Source organism: Polyodon spathula, chromosome 12 (genome assembly GCF_017654505.1).
Source record: "Polyodon spathula isolate WHYD16114869_AA chromosome 12, ASM1765450v1, whole genome shotgun sequence".
Classification (NCBI taxonomy): Eukaryota; Metazoa; Chordata; class Actinopteri; order Acipenseriformes; family Polyodontidae; genus Polyodon; species Polyodon spathula.
Genome location: NC_054545.1, coordinates 1,701,745 through 1,725,167, shown reverse-complemented (window position 1 = coordinate 1,725,167; position 23,423 = coordinate 1,701,745). Strand labels below are relative to the sequence as shown.

The 23,423-nt window shown below is 51.0% G+C and overlaps 2 protein-coding genes across 2 annotated transcripts; one reads left to right on the top strand and one right to left on the bottom strand.

The window, feature by feature from the left end:
* Positions 1-1,283: 1,283 nt before the first annotated feature.
* LOC121324288 (extensin-like) lies at positions 1,284-5,671 on the top strand. Its single transcript, XM_041265999.1, has 2 exons — positions 1,284-1,415; positions 4,424-5,671. Exons 1-2 carry the CDS (start codon positions 1,284-1,286, stop codon positions 5,669-5,671), a joined length of 1,380 nt encoding a protein of 459 aa, XP_041121933.1.
* Positions 5,672-10,185: 4,514 nt separating this feature from the next.
* On the bottom strand, positions 10,186-21,012 carry LOC121324287 (bromo adjacent homology domain-containing 1 protein-like). Its single transcript, XM_041265998.1, has 7 exons — positions 20,919-21,012; positions 19,245-20,120; positions 14,931-15,289; positions 13,389-13,548; positions 12,206-12,285; positions 11,291-11,382; positions 10,186-10,713 (listed from the first exon to the last, which is right to left on the bottom strand). The coding sequence occupies exons 1-7, from the start codon at positions 21,010-21,012 to the stop codon at positions 10,527-10,529; spliced, it is 1,848 nt and encodes a 615-aa protein (XP_041121932.1). The 3' UTR covers positions 10,186-10,526.
* Between the last annotated feature and the right edge of the window lie 2,411 nt (positions 21,013-23,423).

Genomic DNA, 23,423 nt, shown 5'->3' with positions numbered 1-23,423 from the left:
TATGTGTGACCTGCATCTCAGAACAAACGCTCATGAAGTTTCACAAGGACAAAACAACACAAACGAAAATACTTTGGTCCTTGATCAGCTAGTTCCTTGCAGCTGATTGATCTCAAAGCTTTGCTGAGTCAGAACTAAAGGGATCCCAGTGATTTATGATCAATGACGTGGCAAGGTAACCCATTTCCTAACCCTAACCCATCCCCTAACCCTAACCCATCCCCTAGCCCTAACCCATCCCTATCCCATAACCATAACCCTAACCCATCCCCATTCCCTTAAGCATCCCCATTCACTAACACTAACTCTAACTCTAACCCTAACCCATCCCCATTCCCTAACCATAACCCTAACCCTAACCCATCCCCATTCCCTAACCATAACCCTAACCCTAACCCTACCCATCCCCTAAAGTGATTGGGGTAGGGGTAAGGGATTCGTAGGGGTAAGTGATTGGGATTGAGATTAGGATTGGTAAGGGGTAAGGGATTGGTATTGGGATTGGGATTTGGTAGGGGTAAGGGATGACTTTTAGGGTTGTGTGAGGATTTCAAGGGGGGGGGGTAAGTGAAACCCTAACTCTAACCCTAACCCTAACCCTAACCCATCCTCATTCCCTAACCATAACCCTAACCCTAACCCACCCCCATTCCCTAACACATGCCCATTCCCTAACCCTAACCCTAACCTCTGGTTCTGGTTTCTGAGTTGCTCTTAAAGTTGGTTAGGTTAACTTTGCCAGCTCCTTTTAAGATTGCAAGGCTGAATGAATGAGAGATGTGGAAAGTGTTTCAAAAGCCTCTGGTGAAGACACTTTAAAAAGGAATACAGCGTGCCAGACAGTAGCAGCTCAGAGCAGCCAGCAGTGCAGACGCAGCAGAACTGTTAATAATCAGCAGATTGAGAGGCTGGATAATCACGTCTCAGAGGCTCTGGGAATAGGCCTGCGGAGGCACAGCTCCCGACTCAATCAGCCCTTTCTCTCAGGACAGGAATTAAAAGCACCACAATCCGCTGTTTCAATTCTCATTATGAGCTGTGAGCTTCTGTGTACTTGTGGGTAGTTTGGCTGAGTGGTAGGGAGCAAGAGAAAAGAAATCCGGATTTTTTTTGCGCAAGCCCTAATATGCAAGTGAACAGCTCCTATCCCATATGCTGTAAGGCATCTCTTCCTCAGTTAATAACACTGACATCAGCACAAGCCCGGCCCGGAGCGCTGCACTGCACAGCTTGCTCTTTGGTTGAATGGCATGAATGTCTCTTTGAACAGTGTGGTTATCACTATGTGTCTGACCCTCGCCTCTCCATTCAGTTCAATGGGCGGAGGTACCAAGCCATTCGAGTGTGTGAAGCAAACCCCCAGCGAGAAGAGGAGAGAGAGCAGTCCTATACAGAACCAGCGACACGTCTGGGAGGTGAGAACCCGGCCATGAAGGGAGCAGGGGAAAGGAGACACTGCCCATTTCAAGGTCGTCAACTGTTCTGAAGGAGAGGGCAGCTGAACGAGGTAAAGCCAGCGAAGCAGCAACGCCAATTAACAGCAGACTTGGGGAAGAGACCTTGGGAGCTTTCACCAGCTCTACAGAGCTCTTCAACAAATCACCTTGAGAGTCGGTGCTGAGCAGACAGGGTCAGTGCTGAGAACACACAGAGTGTGACGAGCAGAGCGCTTCGTGTTGATCATTAGTGAGGATCAAAGCTGACAGGTCAGTGCAGCTCTGCTTGGATACAGAGAACCCTGGTTTCAGTGAATAACACCGAGAAACAGACTTCCAATCTAAACAGCTGAAGTTACTTATTTAGTATCATTTAGTACTTCTAAATTCACATGCATCATAAACAAAAATACATTGCACAGAACTAAAAACCCAAAACGCTGCGTTGCCCTTGAAGCCCATGAGGGGTGTGTGGTGCTCATGGCTGGAGTGTGAGGAGGAGGAGGAGGAGGAGGAGGCCAGGCTTCATGCTCTTTCCTGGCTCTGAGATTGAGCACTCTGTCAGCCGCACTGAGGAGAGTTCCACTTCATCCGCTGCCCTTCGCTTCCTTGGATTTGTTCTTTACTCGCAAAACAACAGCTCCACGTGATAACCACACATGAAGAAAAGCACAAATCCATTTCAAAGAATCAGAGAACAGCCTAAACATGTATAGCCAGTGACAGCATTCCCTTTATGAAACAGCAGACACTGTGTGTTTGAGTTGTTTTGTTGTTACATAAATAAAACGCTGTACAGTAGTCTACAGAGTATAGCGGTCTAAAGGGAAGAGAACTCAACACTGCAGACCAGTATAGAGGTCTGTAGGAAGAAAACTCCACTCTCAACACTGCAGAGCTGTATAGAGGTCTATAGGAAAGACAACTCAACACTTCAGAGCTGTATAGAGGTCTATAGGAAAGACAACTCAACACTGCAGAGCTGTATAGAGGTCTATAGGAAAGACAAGTCAACACTGCAGAGCTGTATAGAGGTCTACAGGAAAGAGCTGTATAGAGGTCTAAAGGGAAGAGAACTCCAAACACTGCAGCAGCTGCGCACAGGACCAGTAACACCCAGACTCTTCTACATGTCGTGTTGGACGCGTGTCCTAGTTTACTTCGTGCGGTCTGGAAGACGCGTTCTCCAAGTGTACTCTCGCGTGTTGCATAGACCTCACAGATGGTCCAAACACTGTCGGAGACCCACGGGTCTCTGACGCGCTGTCCGTTTCCACTGCCTCGTAGGAGAAGGAGTGTGGGTCGTAACAGACGTGACTCGTAAACAATTGGACACTCGTGATTAAAACACTGAGCATAGGACCTGTAACAGCCAGACCTGCCTGCAGCTCTCACATGAGAGCAGCACAACACTGCGCACAGTACCAGTAACACCCAGACCTGCCTGCAGCTCTCACATGAGAGCAGCACAACACTGCGCACAGTACCAGTAACACCCAGACCTGCCTGCAGCTCTCACATGAGAGCAGCACAACACTGCGCACAGTACCAGTAACACCCAGACCTGCCTGCAGCTCTCACATGAGAGCAGCACAACACTGCGCACAGGACCAGTAACACCCAGACCTGGCTGCAGCTCTCACATGAGAGCAGCACAACACTGCGCACAGGACCAGTAACACCCAGACCTGCCTGCAGCTCTCACATGAGAGCAGTACAACACTGCGCACAGGACCAGTAACACCCAGACCTGCCTGCAGCTCTCACATGAGAGCAGCACAACACTGCGCACAGTACCAGTAACACCCAGACCTGCCTGCAGCTCTCACATGAGAGCAGCACAACACTGCGCACAGGACCAGTAACACCCAGACCTGCCTGCAGCTCTCACATGAGAGCAGCACAACACTGCGCACTGTACCAGTAACACCCAGACCTGCCTGCAGCTCTCACATGAGAGCAGCACAACACTGCGCACAGTACCAGTAACACCCAGACCTGCCTGCAGCTCTCACATGAGATGATTAAAGGGTTGCACGGAGTGTTTTAAGAGCAGCGGTTTTCAGTTCTGGTCCTCAAGTCCCCATCAGTGGTCCAGGTTTTGTAGCCTCCAGAATGGGGGTAAAGGAGGTAGGTCTGTCTGGTGCTCAGATTGGGTTTAATAGCTTTATAGGCAGAAGCGTGGATTAGGTTGAATCTGACAGGTGGGGGTAAGAATCGAGTTTTAAACAAGCATTGTTCTCCAGTGTACGTATTACAGCACTCGCTGACGCAGAGACTTTAAACAGTGTGGCCCAGCCAGCAGTGACTGCCGCAGAGTTTGCATTCAACACCAGACTGCAACACTGACTTAAAATAAGAAACAAAGAACTGCTTGTAATACAAAACGGGGCTGACAGTGTAACACCTCCCCCTCCTCCGCCTCAATGCTTTTGCGGAGGTTTCAAGCCATTTATTTTTTCTGTGGTTTTTATTTGCTGCCCTCTCCTGGAGACATTCCAGTACTACAGATAGATAATCTACTAAAACGAGCTCGCACTGCCCTCTCCTGGACACATTAAGGCATTGCATAAAGGTAATAAAAATAAAAATAAAGCACAAACGATCCAAGTTAAATCAAAACATATATATTTTTTCTTTTCTAAATCAATACACTTTATTTTTTTCACCAAAATATTACATTACATTAAATGTAATGTAAAAAAGTCATTAAAAAAGTAAAGTTTCAAGTCCCCCCCCCCCCCCCCCCCCCCCCCCAAAGAAGAAAGGTACATGAACCTTACAGGCAGAGCGAGGAGCATTGGCGAACCCCCCACCCCCCCACCCTCCCAGAACCTCTCACACAAGACCGTCCTCTCCCCAAACCTCGTCATTCCCCCCCTCTTGGAGCGCCCTCTCCCCGAACACCATGACACCCCTCCCTCAGGAGAGGGGCTTGTGGTAGCAATCGGGGGGGGCCCCCCCACGTCCTCACCCTCTCCCCAAAGTTCGTCAAACACCCCCACGTCCTCAGGGGTTTGGAGCAAAACACCATTCCCACCCCTCCCTCGCCCCGGCCACTCCCCGAACATGTGGGGACCCTCCCCACGGACAGGCTCTCCCCGAACCTCGTCCCCTCCCCACCCTCTCCCCTCTCCCCAGACCTCGGTTTGGAGCCCCCCCCGCCTCGGGGTCTCCCAGAACCTCGTCACCCACCCTTGGAGCAGTGGGGGGGCTCCCCAAACCTCGAGACCCCCCCACACGCCCTGTCCTCTCCCCACAAACATCGTGCCCCCCCCCACGAGAGGTCCTTCCCCAAAACTCCGTCACACCCCCCCGGGGTGCACGCCCTGGAGAGGGGTCGCAGTCCCCGGAGGATCGGGGTGGGACCCTCCTCGGGGGTTGGAGCAGTGGGGGGGCGCCCCAACCTCATGTCACTGAGGCAGTGGGGGGGAGTACCCCCCCTCCTCGCCCCGTCCCCTTCGAACCTCGTGGAGCAGTGGGGGGAGTCAGGGTCGGCAACCTCGTCAGCCCCCAAGTCCCACCCCGGGCCCTTCGTACCTCGTCAACCCCCCCTCGTCCACCCCGGGGGGGAGCGACAGGGGAACCCCCCCTGGGGGGGGAGCGTACCCTTGGGGCCTCGGGGACCCCCCCTCGTCCCACCCCGTCCCTTCGTACCTCGTCACCCCCCCTCGTCCCACCCCGTCCCCTTCGAACCTCGTAACCCCCCCTCGTCCCACCCGTCCCCTTCGGACTCGTTCACCACCTCGTCACCCCGTCCCCGTCCCCTCGAACCTCGGTCCCAGCCCGTCCCTGGAACCTCGTCACCCCCCCTCGTCACCCGGTCCCCTAACCACCCCCCCTCGTCCCACCCCGTCCCCTTCGCCTCGTCACCCCCCTCGTCCACCCCCGTCCCTCCAAACCTCGTCACCCCCCCCTCGTCCCTTCGTCCCCTGCGTAACTCGTCACCCCCTCGTCCCACCCGGTCCCCTTGGGCACCTCGGAACCCCCCCTCGTCCCCCCACGTTCCCTTCGACCCCGTCACCCCCCCTCGTCCCACCCCGTCCCACTTCGAACCTCGTCACCCCCCCTGTCCCACCCCGTCCCCTTCGAACCTCGTCACCCCCCCTCGTCCACCCGTCCCCTCGTCACCCCCCCTCGGCCCACCCCGTCCACCCCGCCCCTCGAACCTCGTCACACCCCCCTCGTCCCTTTCGAACCTCGTCACACCCCCTCGTCCCACCCGTCCCCTTTGAACCTCGTCACCCCCCTCGTCCCCAACCCGTCGGACTTCAAAACCTCGTACCCACCCCGCCCCTTTCGGAGCAGTGGGGGGGAGCAGGGTGGGGCAGGGGAAGCTTGGAGCAGTGGGGGGGAGCAGGGGAAGCTTGGAGCAGTGGGGGGGAGCAGGGGCCGGCCCTTCGGAACCTCGTCACCCCCCACTCGTCCACCCCGTCCCCTTCGAACTTCGTCACCCCCCCCGTCCAGTGGGGGGGAGCAGGGTCGAACCCCGTCCCCTTCGTCGAAGGGTCAGGGAAGCTTTGGAGCAGTGGGGGGGAGCAGGGTGGGGCCCCGGGAAGTTTGGAGCTGGTCAGCAGGGTGGGGCACACCCCGTCCCCTTCGGGGGACCTCGGGTCACCCCCCCTCGTCCCACCCCGTCCCCTTCGAACCTCGTCACCCCCCCTCGTCCCACCCCGGAAGCTTGGAGCAGTGGGGGGGAGCAGGGGGGGGCCCAAGCGTCCTTGAACCTGCAGTGGGGGGGAGCAGGGTGGGGCAGGGGAAGCTTGGAGCAGTGGGGGGGAGCAGGGGAAGCTTGGAGCAGTGGGGTGGGTTTAAGTGCTTTTTTTTTCTAGTTAGCATTAAAATAAAAAAATTAAAAAAAAGTCATTTTAACTTCAGGATTTGCAAAACACGTACAAGCGGCTTCAACTGAATTGAATTTACTTAATTAAATATATTCCTTTAATCACCTGCGTTGTACAATTAGTACAATACTCACCATAAGCACAATACTGTTCAGTGTGTATATACAGGACCTGGTCTCTAGCTTGTCTTGTGCTCAGGACTTTCTATAATAAAAGCACATTATACTCTGGGATATGAGAAGCGCTGCCGGACTCGTTACCAGGCTCTACACGAGCGCCTCCACACTGGGGTCACATTTCAAGCTGGAGGTGTCGGATGAGTGCAGGTTTCTGATGAGATGTGCTTTTGGATTCTTCTTGCTTTCTCATTGGAATGCATTCACCCTGCTGTGCTTATTATTGGCTTTTCAATTCAGTTCTTGCAGTCCAGCGTCTACCAGGAGTGAGGGCGGGGCACAAATCACATGCACACAGACTAACACTTTTCATGGGATGTGGATTTTGGCTTGGATTGTGTCAATGGTTTAGAGCGGCTCCCCCCGTTACCATTGCAGTTATCTTTTTATTTATTTTGCTAATTCCATTACCAGGAGCTTAATGAAACCACACACACGCACACACACGCACACACACACACACACACACGCGCACGCACGCACACACACACACACACACACACACACACACACACGCACGCACGCACACACACGCGCACGCACGCACACACACGAACACACGCGCGCACACGCGCACGCACGCACACATGCACACACACCGATGCGCACGCACATACACACACACACACACACACACACAACCACACACTGACACAGGTGGATCAGGGCTGGACTGCAGTGGACTGGTGAAGCTGCAGTGTGCGTGCAGGTGGATCAGGGCTTGACTGCAGCATGGCTGGCTGGCTGAGAGGACGTACAGACAGAGTGGCGTTAGTGCAACCAGTTCACAATGAACCAACAGGCTGCAGTCTCCTACTTCCAGCTCAGCTCTACAGAAGAAAATCCACTTCCCTTTCACGGAATATTGTTTTGTGAAACAGGTACAACCAGCTCAGTGTCCTGTATGAACTGCCCCCACGTTCCACTCCCAATGCAGCAGGGGGCGCTACACTCCGCACCCTCGCAAAACAATTCAATTCCTTCAAGCAAACATCGACAAAGCAAATCGATATCCAACAATACAAATAATATCAATAAAAAAAACGATATAGACACCAGCCCAAGCTGCCTGGAGATCTTCACCATTTCAATATTGGAATATTGGTAACAAATATAAATATATCGACACCTTCCTCTTCCTTGTTATGCAAGATTAGGGCACCAAATATGTCACAATTTGACGATTCATCTTCTGTATTATACAGGGCTACTTTTACACACTAAAATATACACTCTCTATATATTCTCTCTCTCTATATATAAATCCCATGTTTGGTATGTATTTGGCACCCTGAAGTTTGCAATACAAGGCATGAGCAGCACTGCTTTGGTGTTACAGCAGCCTCTGGCTCGTCTGAACCAGGCTGCTATCAGCCAGGGTCTACTGAACTACCCTCACACTCCCTTTTCAGCTCTCGAAGATCTCTCCTAAAACACGAACACTCGGGGTACCCTGGGAGCTGTCCTGGGGCGCTGGCAGCTACTACTGGCAGTGAATACGTCTTGGTGTTTTCTATTCAGAAGGGGATTGGCCCATTATGAAATATAATATTCAGTTTTAAGTAATCTTTTAACATTTAATGGTAATCACTATGTACCACGATTCTATCTATAATATATATAATATATATATATATAGATATATATATATATATATAATATATATATCCATATATACACACACACACACACACACACACACACACACACACACACACACACACACACAAATATACCTCTTGTTTTATATTAGTAGCAGATAAAGCCGCGATCACATCATCATAAAACTTCCAATAAAACAAATGAATTAGTGCAAACTAAGGGTGCATCTGAGGAGGAGAGTGGGAGGGGAGAGTGCTGCGCTCAGTAACTTTCCTTTGGTTTTCACTAGAAGGGAGGTGGGTTCAGGGCTGGAGTCGCTGCCTAGTTCTCTGCTTGCAAAGCTCAAGGCAAGTGATGGTAACAGCAGGGACTCATCGCTCGTAACACGTCCCTCTCATCGGTCAGTTCACAGGCCGGGTGCCAAAACCGTCCCCACAGGAGCAGTGTACCCTGGGATAGGCGAACCGCCTACCTGGTCCTCCACTAAATCTTTAAATACCTCGGGGGGGGGGGGGGGGGGGGGGCTCAGACAGATCATTTTCAATCAGCATTGCTTGCCAGCACACAAGCAAAAAAACTAAACTAAAAGTCGACTCAAGGCAGCTCTAAGAACTAATACTCCAGCAACCTGCCCGTGACGACTGACCCATTCACAAATCATTACATCAGGGTCTTTAGCCTCTTAAATGAGTTCAGTTCATACACTTTAAAAGAAATAATTTAAAAAATAATTTAACAGGAGCAGGCTGACTCAGGCTTACTGGTACACAGTGGGGGCTGCCAGTCCCATCACCAGTCAGCCAGTGGGAAAGCTGCTCATTCGCACCCAGTTACCGTGCCTGGAATTCAGCGCTTACTTCAGTTGAATTGATGTTGCAGTCGCACAGTTAATCTAAGACTTGACGATCACACACTACTGTCATCACCTCACACAACATAGTAGACCGTACAAGTGTTTGTTTAAATGCACCCCTCGTGATCTAAAGCAGGTCATCACAGTCGCGTCGCCAGAGTATTTCAGATTGATTAGTCTCTGATAATCGAGCTGGATCGATCCGCATAGAGTTATTCAAGGGCTCGTATTCAAGGGTGTCCTGTCCTAGGACCTTTCGGGAACGGGAAATCCTCTAGTCCTCCAGTCCTGTGTGAGACGTGCACTGTGTTGATGAAATCCTCCAGACCTCCAGTCCTGTGTGAGAGGTGCACTGTGTTGATGAAATCCTCCAGACCTCCAGTCCTGTGTGAGAGGTGCACTGTGTTGATGAAATCCTCCAGTCCTGTGTGAGAGGTGCACTGTGTTGATGAAATCCTCCAGTCCTGTGTGAGAGGTGCACTGTGTTGATGAAATCCTCCAGTCCTGTGTGAGAGGTGCACTGTGTTGATGAAATCCTCCAGACCTCCAGTCCTGTGTGAGAGGTGCACTGTGTTGATGAAATCCTCCAGTCCTGTGTGAGAGGTGCACTGTGTTGATGAAATCCTCCAGACCTCCAGTCCTGTGTGAGAGGTGCACTGTGTTGATGAAATCCTCCAGACCTCCAGTCCTGTGTGAGAGGTGCACTGTGTTGATGAAATCCTCCAGACCTCCAGTCCTGTGTGAGAGGTGCACTGTGTTGATGAAATCCTCCAGACCTCACTGTGTTGATGAAATCCTCCAGACCTCCAGTCCTGTGTGAGAGGTGCACTGTGTTGATGAAATCCTCCAGTCCTGTGTGAGAGGTGCACTGTGTTGATGAAATCCTCCAGTCCTGTGTGAGAGGTGCACTGTGTTGATGAAATCCTCCAGACCTCCAGTCCTGTGTGAGAGGTGCACTGTGTTGATGAAATCCTCCAGTCCTGTGTGAGAGGTGCACTGTGTTGATGAAATCCTCCAGACCTCCAGTCCTGTGTGAGAGGTGCACTGTGTTGATGAAATCCTCCAGTCCTGTGTGAGAGGTGCACTGTGTTGATGAAATCCTCCAGTCCTGTGTGAGAGGTGCACTGTGTTGATGAAATCCTCCAGTCCTGTGTGAGAGGTGCACTGTGTTGATGAAATCCTCCAGTCCTGTGTGAGAGGTGCACTGTGTTGATGAAATCCTCCAGACCTCCAGTCCTGTGTGAGACGTGCACTGTGTTGATGAAATCCTCCAGTCCTGTGTGAGACGTGCACTGTGTTGATGAAATCCTCCAGACCTCCAGTCCTGTGTGAGAGGTGCACTGTGTTGGACGGCTCAAACAGGACACTGAGGGTTAACTCAAAGCACGGCACTCTCTGCTGCCCTCTGCATCTCTAAACCGGTACTGCTTGTGGACGGCGCTATCATGGTTCGGCGGCCCTTAGTTGAATTTTCGGTTGTGTTACTGATTGAGTGAATGATCGGTCGGTCGGTCGGTCAGTCGGTTTGTTGGTTCGTCTCCTCCTCCTCTCGTCTGCCCAGGCCGGGCGGGCTTGTTTCTCAGTCCAGTTGGTCTTGCTGGTGTGGCGCTGGTCACTACTGCAGGTTCTTGAGGATGCGTCCGTAGCGGAAGTCGTAGACGTGCCGGCAGAGGAACACCAGGCTGGGGTCGATGTTGGGGGGCACACGGCGGTGCAGGGGAGTGGCGTAGTCAGGGGAAGGAGGAACCACTGGGGCACTGTCCGGCAGCCCCTCTCTACGGCGCTTCACCAAGGCACAAAATCTGAAATCGCAAGAGACAAGGAACTCACAGGCTGTGCTCCCAAACCACTCCACTCTTTTACTAACGAAATCCTCATTATCAGAGATGAAAATGAGACTCGCATTGCAGAGCAGTTTGATCCATTCCTGGTTTAATTATGGGTTTAACAAGAAGCACCTGAACTTGTACCTGTAAGCTGTGGCTAATCAAGTAAAACCTGGAATGGGTGGAACTGCTCTGCAATAGGAGTCTTACTTCCAGCCCTGCTCCGAGTCGTATTCACAAAGACTTCAATAGGATACTTTAAATCATCTACATTTTCCAAGCGTTTCATTTCTTTCTCTGTTTATTATTATTATTTCATTTCTTATTCTGTTAAGTGTGTTCTGGATGATTCTCGATTGGTGTTTCAGCTCAGATCGCTGTTTATTAAAATTATCCCCACGTACAATGTGCTTCTGAAAAGACTCCTTAATATCAATTGTGGGGGAGTGTGGTGGGGACGCATGTCACAGGATGCAATGCTCAGCACAACGCTGATATGCTTCCCCCAGATAAGCCATCAGGAATGTTTTTAAGAACCAACATTTGTCCTCACCTGCAGTACTGTGCTAATGTCAGGACGTAGCACTTGTCTTCAATACAGGCCACGCTGTTTTCATCCTGATGGCGAGACGCAAAGATCTCATTCTGGAAACAAGATGGGGAAACACAAACTGATTCGGTCAGTTACAGAGATAGCGGGGCCACAAGAAATGAAGAAACAGCTAGAGAGAGAGAGAGAGGCTCTCACCTCACAGTGCGTGCTCAGAGAGAGAGAGGCTCTCACCTCACAGTGCGTGCTCAGAGAGAGAGAGAGAGAGAGGCTCTCACCTCACAGTGCGTGCTCAGAGAGAGAGAGAGAGAGAGGCTCTCACCTCACAGTGTGTGCTCAGAGAGAGAGAGGCTCTCACCTCACAGTGCATGCTCAGAGAGAGAGAGAGAGAGGCTCTCACCTCACAGTGCGTGCTCAGAGAGAGAGAGGCTCTCACCTCACAGTGCGTGCTCAGAGAGAGAGAGGCTCTCACCTCACAGTGCGTGCTCAGAGAGAGAGAGAGAGAGAGAGAGAGAGAGAGCTCTCTACCTCAGTTCACGCACGAGAGTGGAGTTCACGCACGAGTATCTCTCTCTCCGAGAGTGGAGTGGCTCTCACGCACGAGTCTCTATTCTTCTCCGAGAGTGGAGTGTCACGCACCTCATCTAAAGAGTCTCTCTCTCATCCGAGAGTGAGTGCGCGTGCTCAGAGAGAGAGAGAGAGAGAGGGGCTCTCACCTCACAGTGCGTGCTCAGAGAGAGAGAGGCTCTCACCTCACAGTGCGTGCTCAGAGAGAGAGAGGCTCTCACCTCACAGTGCGTGCTCAGAGAGAGAGAGAGAGAGAGGGGCTCTCACCTCACAGTGCGTGCTCAGAGAGAGAGAGAGAGAGAGAGAGGCTCTCACCTCACAGTGCGTGCTCAGAGAGAGAGAGGCTCTCACCTCACAGTGCGTGCTCAGGTTCCTGCCTCCTTGGGTGTGCTCTGGACGGTAGTACCAGAACAGGCTCATCATCACCTCACCTGCAGGGGACAGAGGCACACAGTGAGGCTGGAAACAGGCTCAGACAACCACACCTCCCCATGCTCAAGGCAAAAAGAACGTCCAAGCCAAGAGTCAAGTGGCCCTCAACAGACAAGTAAAAACAAACCCCAGCCCAGCAGATCCTGACACATCAAGTAACCTGTGCAAATTCTCTGCTCTGCAGTGCTGAGAGGAATTCTCTATCCTATACTGCAAGAGCACTCTGCAGTGCTGAGAGTGGAGTTCTCTTTCCTATACTGCTAGAGCGCTCTGCAGTGCTGAGTGGAGTTCTCTTTCCTGTACTGCTACAGCACTCTGCAGTGCTGAGAGGAATTCTCTATCCTATACTGCTAGAGCGCTCTGCAGTGTGGAGAGTGGAGTTCTCTTTCCTATACTGCTAGAGTGCTCTGCAGTGCTGAGTGGAGTTCTCTTTCCTATACTGCTAGAGCGCTCTGCAGTGCTGAGAGTGGAGTTCTCTTTCCTATACTGCTAGAGCGCTCTGCAGTGCTGAGAGGAATTCTCTACCCTATACTGCTAGAGCGCTCTGCAGTGCTGAGAGGAATTCTCTACCCTATACTGCTAGAGCGCTCTGCAGTGCTGAGTGGAGTTCTCTTTCCTATACTGCTAGAGCGCTCTGCAGTGCTGAGTGGAGTTCTCTTTCCTATACTGCTAGAGCGCTCTGCATTGTGGAGAGTGGAGTTCTCTTTCCTATACTGCTAGAGCGCTCTGCAGTGTGGAGAGTGGAGTTCTCTTTCCTATACTGCTAGAGCGCTCTGCAGTGTGGAGAGTGGAGTTCTCTTTCCTATACTGCTAGAGCGCTCTGCAGTGTTGAGTGGAGTTCTCTTTCCTATACTGCTAGAGCGCTCTGCAGTGTGGAGAGTGGAGTTCTCTTTCCTATACTGCTAGAGCGCTCTGCAGTGCTGAGTGGAGTTCTCTTTCCTATACTGCTAGAGCGCTCTGCAGTGCTGAGTGGAGTTCTCTTTCCTATACTGCTAGAGCGCTCTGCAGTGTTGAGTGGAGTTCTCTTTCCTATATTGCTAGAGTGCTCTGCAGTGTTGAGAGTGGAGTTCTCTATCCTATATGCTTGTGGTTTCTCTTTCACCTGTCTTGGGGTCCTCCCACAGTGCAGAGATCTTCGCCACGTAGGGCAGGGTTTTCTTTCGGGGTCCGGAGCGCAGCAGCACGGTGTCCCGAACCCGGATCAGATCCCCGTCCCGCTGCACCCCCTCGAAACAGCGCCTCAGAGCAGGCTCCTCCTCCCCCTGAGAGAGGGGGGGACAGAGGGAAGGGAAGGGGGAGGGCACAGAGAGACAAATCATCAAATTCACTCAGATATTTAAGGACTGTTTTAAGGATTTAATTCTGTAGTGTTGAATAGAGTTCTCATTCCTGTAGTCCTCTATACAGATCTGCAGTGTTTTCTCATTCCTGTAGTCCTCTATACAGATCTGCAGTGTTTCTCATTCCTGTAGTCCTCTATACAGATCTGCAGTGTTTCTCTTTCCTGTAGTCCTCTATACAGATCTGCAGTGTTTCTCATTCCTGTAGTCCTCTATACAGATCTGCAGTGTTTCTCTTTCCTGTAGTCCTCTATACAGATCTGCAGTGTTTCTCTTTCCTGTAGTCCTCTATACAGATCTGCAGTGTTTCTCTTTCCTGTAGTCCTCTATACAGATCTGCAGTGTTTCTCTTTCCTGTAGTCCTCTATACAGATCTGCAGTGTTTCTCATTCCTGTAGTCCTCTATACAGATCTGCAGTGTTTCTCTTTCCTGTAGTCCTCTATACAGATCTGCAGTGTTTCTCTTTCCTGTAGTCCTCTATACAGATCTGCAGTGTTTCTCATTCCTGTAGTCCTCTATACAGATCTGCAGTGTTTCTCTTTCCTGTAGTCCTCTATACAGATCTGCAGTGTTTCTCTTTCCTGTAGTCCTCTATACAGATCTGCAGTGTTTCTCTTTCCTGTAGTCCTCTATACAGATCTGCAGTGTTTCTCTTTCCTGTAGTCCTCTATACAGATCTGCAGTGTTTCTCTTTCCTGTAGTCCTCTATACAGATCTGCAGTGTTTCTCTTTCCTGTAGTCTTCTATACAGATCTGCAGTGTTTCTCTTTCCTATAGTCCTCTATACAGATCTGCAGTGTTTCTCTTTCCTGTAGTCCTCTATACAGATCTGCAGTGTTTCTCTTTCCTATAGTCCTCTATACAGATCTGCAGTGTTTCTCTTTCCTGTAGTCCTCTATACAGATCTGCAGTGTTTCTCTTTCCTGTAGTCCTCTATACAGATCTGCAGTGTTTCTCTTTCCTGTAGTCCTCTATACAGATCTGCAGTGTTTCTCTTTCCTGTAGTCCTCTATACAGATCTGCAGTGTTTCTCTTTCCTGTAGTCCTCTATACAGATCTGCAGTGTTTCTCTTTCCTGTAGTCCTCTATACAGATCTGCAGTGTTTCTCTTTCCTGTAGTCCTCTATACAGATCTGCAGTGTTTCTCATTCCTACAGACCTGTGATGAAAGTTAGTGATACTAGAAGGTCTGTGTCCCTGTGTATCTTAAATGTGTATGTGTTCAAGTCACCAGGTGGTGATGACTCTGAAACCGAATGATGCAAAGTGAATCTAGACTCGCTCTGCGTCAGTCTGTACTCACCACGACGAAGACCTCCTTCTCCACTGGCACTCCGACAGGCAGCCAGCCATTGGTTGCGCGGCGCCGTGTGATTCGCTGCTGTTTTCCCGCAGAGGCAGCGGAAGGGGGGGCCGGGGTGAGGAGAGGGCAGCTGGCCGTGCTGCGGACCCCCGATCGAGAGCCACTGGGGGGCTTGGCACTCTGAGGACACTCCCGAGCAACCCTGAGCTGCGCCTGGCTGGGGTCCAAGAGCGGCGAGGGGAGGTGAGGCACGCACTGGGCAGCAGGGGGCACTGTGGGCACTGGGCAGCCAGACAGAGGCAGGGCTGGGGAGACCGGGATAGCAGGACTGTGCTCATCCAGGGGGCTGGGGTAGGGCTCTGGAACACAGAGGGGCACAGGGAAAGCGATTAGATACAGGGACAGCACACACAGTCACAGGGAGAGTGATCAGATACAGGGACAGCACACACAGTCACAGGGAGAGCGATCAGATACAGGAACAGCACACACAGTCACAGGGAGAGTGATCAGATACAGGGAGAGTGATCAGACACAGGGACAGCACACACAGTCACAGGGAGAGCGATCACATACAGGGACAGCACACACAGTCACAGGGAGAGCGATCACATACAGGGACAGCACACACAGTCACAGGGAGAGCGATCAGATACAGGGACAGCACACACAGTCACAGGGAGAGCGATCAGATACAGGGACAGCACACACAGTCACAGGGAGAGCGATCAGATACAGGGACAGCACACACAGTCACAGGGAGAGCGATCAGATACAGGGACAGCACACACAGTCACAGGGAGAGCGATCAGATACAGGGACAGCACACACAGTCACAGGGAGAGCGATCACATACAGGAACAGCACACACAGTCACAGGGAGAGCGATCAGATACAGGCACAGCACACACAGTCACAGGGAGAGCGATCAGATACAGGGACAGCACACACAGTCACAGGGAGAGCGATCAGATACAGGGACAGCACACACAGTCACAGGGAGAGCGATCAGATACAGGGACAGCACACACAGTCACAGGGAGAGCGATCAGATACAGGGACAGCACACACAGTCACAGGGAGAGCGATCAGATACAGGGACAGCACACACAGTCACAGGGAGAGCGATCAGATACAGGGACAGCACACACAGTCACAGGGAGAGCGATCAGATACAGGGACAGCACACACAGTCACAGGGAGAGCGATCAGATACAGGGACAGCACACACAGTCACAGGGAGAGCGATCAGATACAGGGACAGCACACACAGTCACAGGGAGAGCGATCAGATACAGGGACAGCACACACAGTCACAGGGAGAGCGATCAGATACAGGGACAGCACACACAGTCACAGGGAGAGCGATCAGATACAGGGACAGCACACACAGTCACAGGGAGAGCGATCAGATACAGGGACAGCACACACAGTCACAGGGAGAGTGATCAGATACAGGGACAGCACACACAGTCACAGGGAGAGCGATCAGATACAGGAACAGCACACACAGTCACAGGGAGAGTGATCAGATACAGGGACAGCACACACAGTCACAGGGAGAGCAATCAGATACAGGGACAGCACACACAGTCACAGGGAGAGCAATCAGATACAGGGACAGCACACACAGTCACAGGGAGAGTGATCACATACAGGGACAGCACACACAGTCACAGGGAGAGCGATCAGATACAGGGACAGCACACACAGTCACAGGGAGAGCGATCAGATACAGGGACAGCACACACAGTCACAGGGAGAGCGATCAGATACAGGGACAGCACACACAGTCACAGGGAGAGCGATCAGATACAGGGACAGCACACACAGTCACAGGGAGAGCAATCAGATACAGGGACAGCACACACAGTCACAGGGAGAGCGATCAGATACAGGGACAGCACACACAGTCACAGGGAGAGCGATCAGATACAGGGACAGCACACACAGTCACAGGGAGAGCAATCAGATACAGGGACAGCACACACAGTCACAGGGAGAGCAATCAGATACAGGGACAGCACACACAGTCACAGGGAGAGCGATCAGATACAGGGACAGCACACACAGTCACAGGGAGAGCGATCAGATACAGGGGCAGCACACACAGTCACAGGGAGAGCGATCAGATACAGGGACAGCACACACAGTCACAGGGAGAGCGATCAGATACAGGGACAGCACATACAGTCACAGGCCCACCCGCCCTAGTTTAAGGTATGAATTCCACCACAATTCGGATGTGAATGCAATTTAAAATCAGTGTTCTGGATTTTCTTTCCTTCACTCAATATTTCTTTTGTAAAAGATCTGCACTTGGTTCATGTCACATGGTATACTGTGACAGTTACATCCGATTTCATTTTTTATCATTTTCATAAGTTTTAAAGGTTTTAAAGACAAATTTCAATGCAGTAAAGAATTTGTTTCATCATCAATTTTCAAGAAAATGGCAATCCATGTCCCTCTGGAGTTTAGACCTGTACACTGCATTAGAGTCAATGCAGGATGTGTGGGTGTGCGTGTGTGTGTCTTGGTGTCTAGACTACCAACCCCTCTCAGATACATCAACCCAGCAGGGAGTCTTTTAGAGGACTGCCAGGAGAGATTCGGCAAGGTGCTGCAATCAGCTCCCTGGGATAGCTACGAGACCTTCGTTTAGCACAAACACCCCCACAACCACCCACCCAAACACACACGCACACCCACACCCACACCCACACCCCCCCCCCCAACACTCACACCCACACACACCCACATGCACACACGCCCACCCGCCTGCACCCACCCACAAGGACATTGCACACACACACACACACACACACACACACACACACACACACTAACACATTGTCATTCATATTCAAACCTGCCCAGTCTTTACACAGCAATCAGTGTCCAGATTTGGGGGTCTGCAGGGCTTCCACATGCATATTCGTAAGAGTTCAGAAATGTGTGGGAGCTCAAATAGACCTCTATACAGCTCTGCAGTGTTGACAGTGGAGTTCTCTTTCCTATAGACCTCTATACAGCTCTGCAGTGTTGAGAGTGGAGTTCTCTTTCCTATAGACCTCTATACAGCTCTGCAGTGTTGAGAGTGGAGTTCTCTTTCCTATAGACCTCTATACAGCTCTGCAGTGTTGAGAGTGGAGTTCTCTTTCCTATAGACCTCTATACAGCTCTGCAGTGTTGAGAGTGGAGTTCTCTTTCCTATAGACCTCTATACAGCTCTGCAGTGTTGAGAGTGGAGTTCTCTTTCCTATAGACCTCTATACAGCTCTGCAGTGTTGAGAGTGGAGTTCTCTTTCCTATAGACCTCTATACAGCTCTGCAGTGTTGAGAGTGGAGTTCTCTTTCCTATAGACCTCTATACAGCTCTGCAGTGTTGAGAGTGGAGTTCTCTTTCCTATAGACCTCTATACAGCTCTGCAGTGTTGAGAGTGGAGTTCTCTTTCCTATAGACCTCTATACAGCTCTGCAGTGTTGAGAGTGGAGTTCTCTTTCCTATAGACCTCTATACAGCTCTGCAGTGTTGAGAGTGGAGTTCTCTTTCCTATAGACCTCTATACAGCTCTGCAGTGTTGAGAGTGGAGTTCTCTTTCCTATAGACCTCTATACAGCTCTGCAGTGTTGAGAGTGGAGTTCTCTTTCCTATAGACCTCTATACAGCTCTGCAGTGTTGAGAGTGGAGTTCTCTTTCCTATAGACCTCTATACAGCTCTGCAGTGTTGAGAGTGGAGTTCTCTTTCCTATAGACCTCTATACAGCTCTGCAGTGTTGAGTGGAGTTCTCTTTCCTATAGACCTCTATACAGCTCTGCAGTGTTGAGAGTGGAGTTCTCTTTCCTATAGACCTCTATACAGCTATGCAGTGTTGAGAGTGGAGCTCTCTTTCCTATAGACCTCTATACAGCTCTGCAGTGTTGAGAGTGGAGTTCTCTTTCCTACAGACCTGACCTTCCCTCTCCTCCCTGTATCTGTATATCTCTCTTGGTCTCTGTTTCTCCTGCTCTCTGGGCACCCCTGACTCAGTTCCTGAAGGCCAGGGAGCTGCAACATTCTTGCCCGATGATTCCAGCTTGTGGAATTTCTATGTGTTTACTGAAGTGAGGAGAGATAAACGCAGTGTAGTGAGAGAATCTCTCGCACAGGAGCAGAGCAATGGATTACTAGCAGTGCAAGCAGTGACACATCTGAGTTTGTCATTCTTTCAGTTTAATGAATATTCTGATTCCTGGTATATACTCTATCTTTTACCAGAAACACCTGCTGACCATGCTCGCCCAGCCCCCCCCCCGGCCCCCTCTCTTACCTTCTTTGAGCGCGTGCATGCAGCCTCCGTGGCAGGTGTTGAAAGCACACCCCCTGCTGGCGAGCGGGTGCATCGCTCCGTAAGCGGTGGAGGTGAATCCGTTGACCAGGCAGGCCTCCCCGAAGCAGGGGGACTCCAGTGCGCTGCAGAATACGGGGTGAGGGAGGGGGATACCTGAGGGGGGCCCTGGTGTAGCAGTGGACACCAGCAGCTTCGAACTCCGGACAGCAGAGGGGTGAAAGGGCCCTGTCCCAGACAGGAGGGGGGGAGAGGAGGCACCCTGGTGGCCAATGTGGAGGTAATACCCAGAGAAGCAGGGCTCGGCACACAGGTAGGGGTGTGAGCCTACGGCCAGGGCAGAGTGAGCCAGCGAGTGAGGGGGGATGAGGAACTCCTGCTCCCCGCCGCCCTCCTCCGGAACCCCGCACTGAGAGGCTAAGCCCTGGCTGTGGTGACCCAGGAAGAGAGCCAGGCGGTGGCAGTAATCCACCTTGTCCTGGTGGCCGCAGTAGAAGAAGGGGTCCAGCTCAGATTCCCTGGGCTCCTCTTTCACAGACTTCAGGGGGTACCCCAGGAGGCTCTGACACTGGTACCCCGGTACGGGAAAGCTGCCCCTCCCTGCCTCCCATTTTGTTTTGAGGGTGCCAGCCTCCTTCTTGTAATCCAGGCAGGTCCCCTGTTGCTGCACCTGCAGCTGGTTCTGGTGGTGATGATGATGATGATGATGATGACGACGATGATGTCTGTGTTTGTGTTTCTCAGATTTCTGCCCCTGCTTGACTGCCTCCTGCCTCCTCCTCTCCCTGGCCTCCCTCCTTTGCTCCTCCTCCTCCTCCTCCTCCCTCCTCCTCCTCCTTTGCTGTCCGGTTTCAGCCTCTGACTGGCAGAGGCACTAGTGAGCTTCAGCAGGGCCGCTGCGTTGAGGCCAGCAAGCCTTTTCAGGCATTCACTCCGATACCTGCTCAGAGAATCCTTCCGCCGCGAGTGGGTCATGACATCATTTCCAACAGAGCCTGAGAGAGAGAGGGGGGGGGGAGAGATGGGGGAGAGAGGAGAGAGCGCGAAAGTGCGCAGAGAGAGAGCGAGACACGGAGAGAGACACGGAGAGAGGAGGGAGACAGAGAGAGAGAGAGAGAGAGGAGAGAGAGAGAGAGAGAGGGGGAGAGAGAAAGAGAGAGAGGGGGAGAGAGAGAGAGGGGAGAGAGAGAGAGAGACGTGAGCCACCAGCCACATTTTACTTCCGGTTTGGAAATAGAATAATCCTATTGCACAGCAGTTTCACCAATTCCAGGTTTTACCACAAGTTTGATTAGCCAGTGTGTAGGTAACAAACTCAGGTGTGTCTCATTAAACTCACAGTAAAACCAGGAAAGGATCAAACTGCTGTGCAGTGGGAGTCTTATTTCCAGCAATCTTGTTACTGTGCATGAAGATTAACAGAACCATTGTTTAAAGTGTTAGTACCCCCCCTTATTTTTTATACTTTGGCAAAGGAGGTAAATAAATCTCCTACCCACAGTACTTGGGTTTGAACTGGGCAATCGATGGGGCTCAACAAGCAGCAGTCTGAGAAAAGAATCACTTTCGATCGTACTGTCGAAACCCAAGGGGGCTTAAGAGAAGATTTGCATGAGCCACTCAGCTCTCTGCCCTGTCGCCATTCCTATTACTGACCTTCCTGCATCATTAGCTCTGTCTGACTGACTGGAGAGCGCGGGTAAACACAGAGGGAGGTCACCACGCAACAACCAAGCCCAAACTTAACCATGCCTGGGTTTCATTCTACAGCAAGCTCCCTGCTGTGAGCTTAGAGGGCCGCTTTCTATCATCTTCGCTCTCCTGACACGGAGTTTCATCTCTGTCCGATATCCTACAGCTTGTCAAACAAGACATACCTACTTGTACAACATCTCGAGTAATGAAAGAATCACCATTCATTCAAATCAACACACTATGAATCTCTACTCCCAACGGTTGTGCACAATGCAATCTGTACACAGGAGAAGAGGAGGGATTGGAATTCTGAACAGCTCTTAATGGAGATTGCTGGATTTCTCGTGCGTGAGTCAGAACAGCAGCCGCTGGTCAGTAATTCCAAACTCCAGACTCCTCGTCTCCTAGCTGACCCCAAGCCTGCTCTGCCACACCCCAATTCCCTGGACTGTCCAAATGCATCCACGCTTCACTCAACGTGGCCTGAGCATGCAGCCGAAAAGCTTTGAACATGTACAAGAAACACAAACTCAAAAGAAACCTCATGGATATGTTCAAGTCTGTCATGAATTAATGAATGCTTTAGTTTTACAAAACCAGAACCTAACAGCTAAGTGATGCAGAATGTAAATGCTACTTTTGTTTCACACTGTGTCTGCGTTTGCCTTTAGACGTGAGATTAGACGTGCTCGATTAGTTTGTTCCCCTGTACGATGAATCTGGGGACCGAGTCGCATGATCATGACAGTGAAATGAAAACTGAGAAATTGTGCAATTAGAAACACAGAGTGCTCCCCTCTGGGTATCACCAAGCAGCCCAATAAAGGAGCACTAAAACAAAACACAGAATACGGTGCTCAGCTGTGTCAGCACCCAAATCTCAACAAAACACAGAATACGGTGCTCAGCTGTGTCAGCACCCAAATCAACAAAACACAGAATACGGTGCTCAGCTGTGTCAGCACCCAAATCAACAAAACACAGAATACGGTGCTCAGCTGTGTCAGCACCCAAATCAACAAAACACAGAATACGGTGCTCAGCTGTGTCAGCACCCAAATCAACAAAACACAGAATACGGTGCTCAGCTGTGTCAGCACCCAAATCAACAAAACACAGAATACGGTGCTCAGCTGTGTCAGCACCCAAATCTCAACAAGACACAGAATACGGTGCTCAGCTGTGTCAGCACCCAAATCAACAAGACACAGAATACGGTGCTCAGCTGTGTCAGCACCCAAATCAACAAGACACAGAATACGGTGCTCAGCTGTGTCAGCACCCAAATCAACAAGACACAGAATACGGTGCTCAGCTGTGTCAGCACCCAAATCAACAAGACACAGAATACGGTGCTCAGCTGTGTCAGCACCCAAATCAACAAGACACAGAATACGGTGCTCAGCTGTGTCAGCACCCAAATCAACAAGACACAGAATACGGTGCTCAGCTGTGTCAGCACCCAAATCAACAAGACACAGAATACGGTGCTCAGCTGTGTCAGCACCCAAATCAACAAGACACAGAATACGGTGCTCAGCTGTCTCAGCACCCAAATCTCAACAGTTTAGAGGCTCATTCTCAATCCGTCATGTTTAAAACAAACTGCATTAAAAAATAAGACATTACTAACCCTTCTGAAACTGCACGAGGGCTTGAGAAGAGGCATCCCTTCCCAACTCACAAAACCATTACTGTCACAGTGCTGCCAAATTCCACCGGGACCACTGACGAAGAGCAAAGCAGCGCCACGCTTAACAAACAGCGTTCCCAGAAACTTGCAAAACCCACTTCCAGAATCCACTGCCCTGCAAGCCTGGTGCAAAAACACAACTCCACTCTACAGTTGCTATCGGTGATCTGGGCAGGCAGGACCCTGCATGGTTTCCTAGGGGCTCCCATTAGTCTATTTGGTGCTCCAGACTTTCCTCTATTACAACAAACCAAAGATAACCTGCAGAGACAGTTTCTCCCAAAACACACACAAAAAAAAAAAACTGAATTTTCATTACAAGCAAACTGCTTTAACTTCAAAAGTTGAGCAGAAATGATTTATGTATTTTAAATAAATCTCCTTAACTTCCCAACTTTAAGCCTGGTTACTGCAAACTCTTCACATTGAGCAGGGGTGTGCAACCACTCTGCAGCCCTGCTGTGCAGGCGTGCATGCTACACACAACCCAGAGACATGATGTTAATTACACACGCAAGGGCACACACACAAACACCCATCACTTGCGCCTCCTAATCGCTGGTGACACTACGCTACCAGCTGGCTTCCTATAGGTCACACCCAGCCCTGAGCTGGGCTGGTTCAGCTGGCCTGTAAGGGTTAAATGAGGCTGCTTACGTGGCCAATAATACAATGTTTTGTTTTGTACACTTTAGCTTTTACCTGAAGATCTTAAAAAGCAGCATCTGCAACCCTGAAGTTATCTAAATGACCTGGGCATCATTTACAGAAAC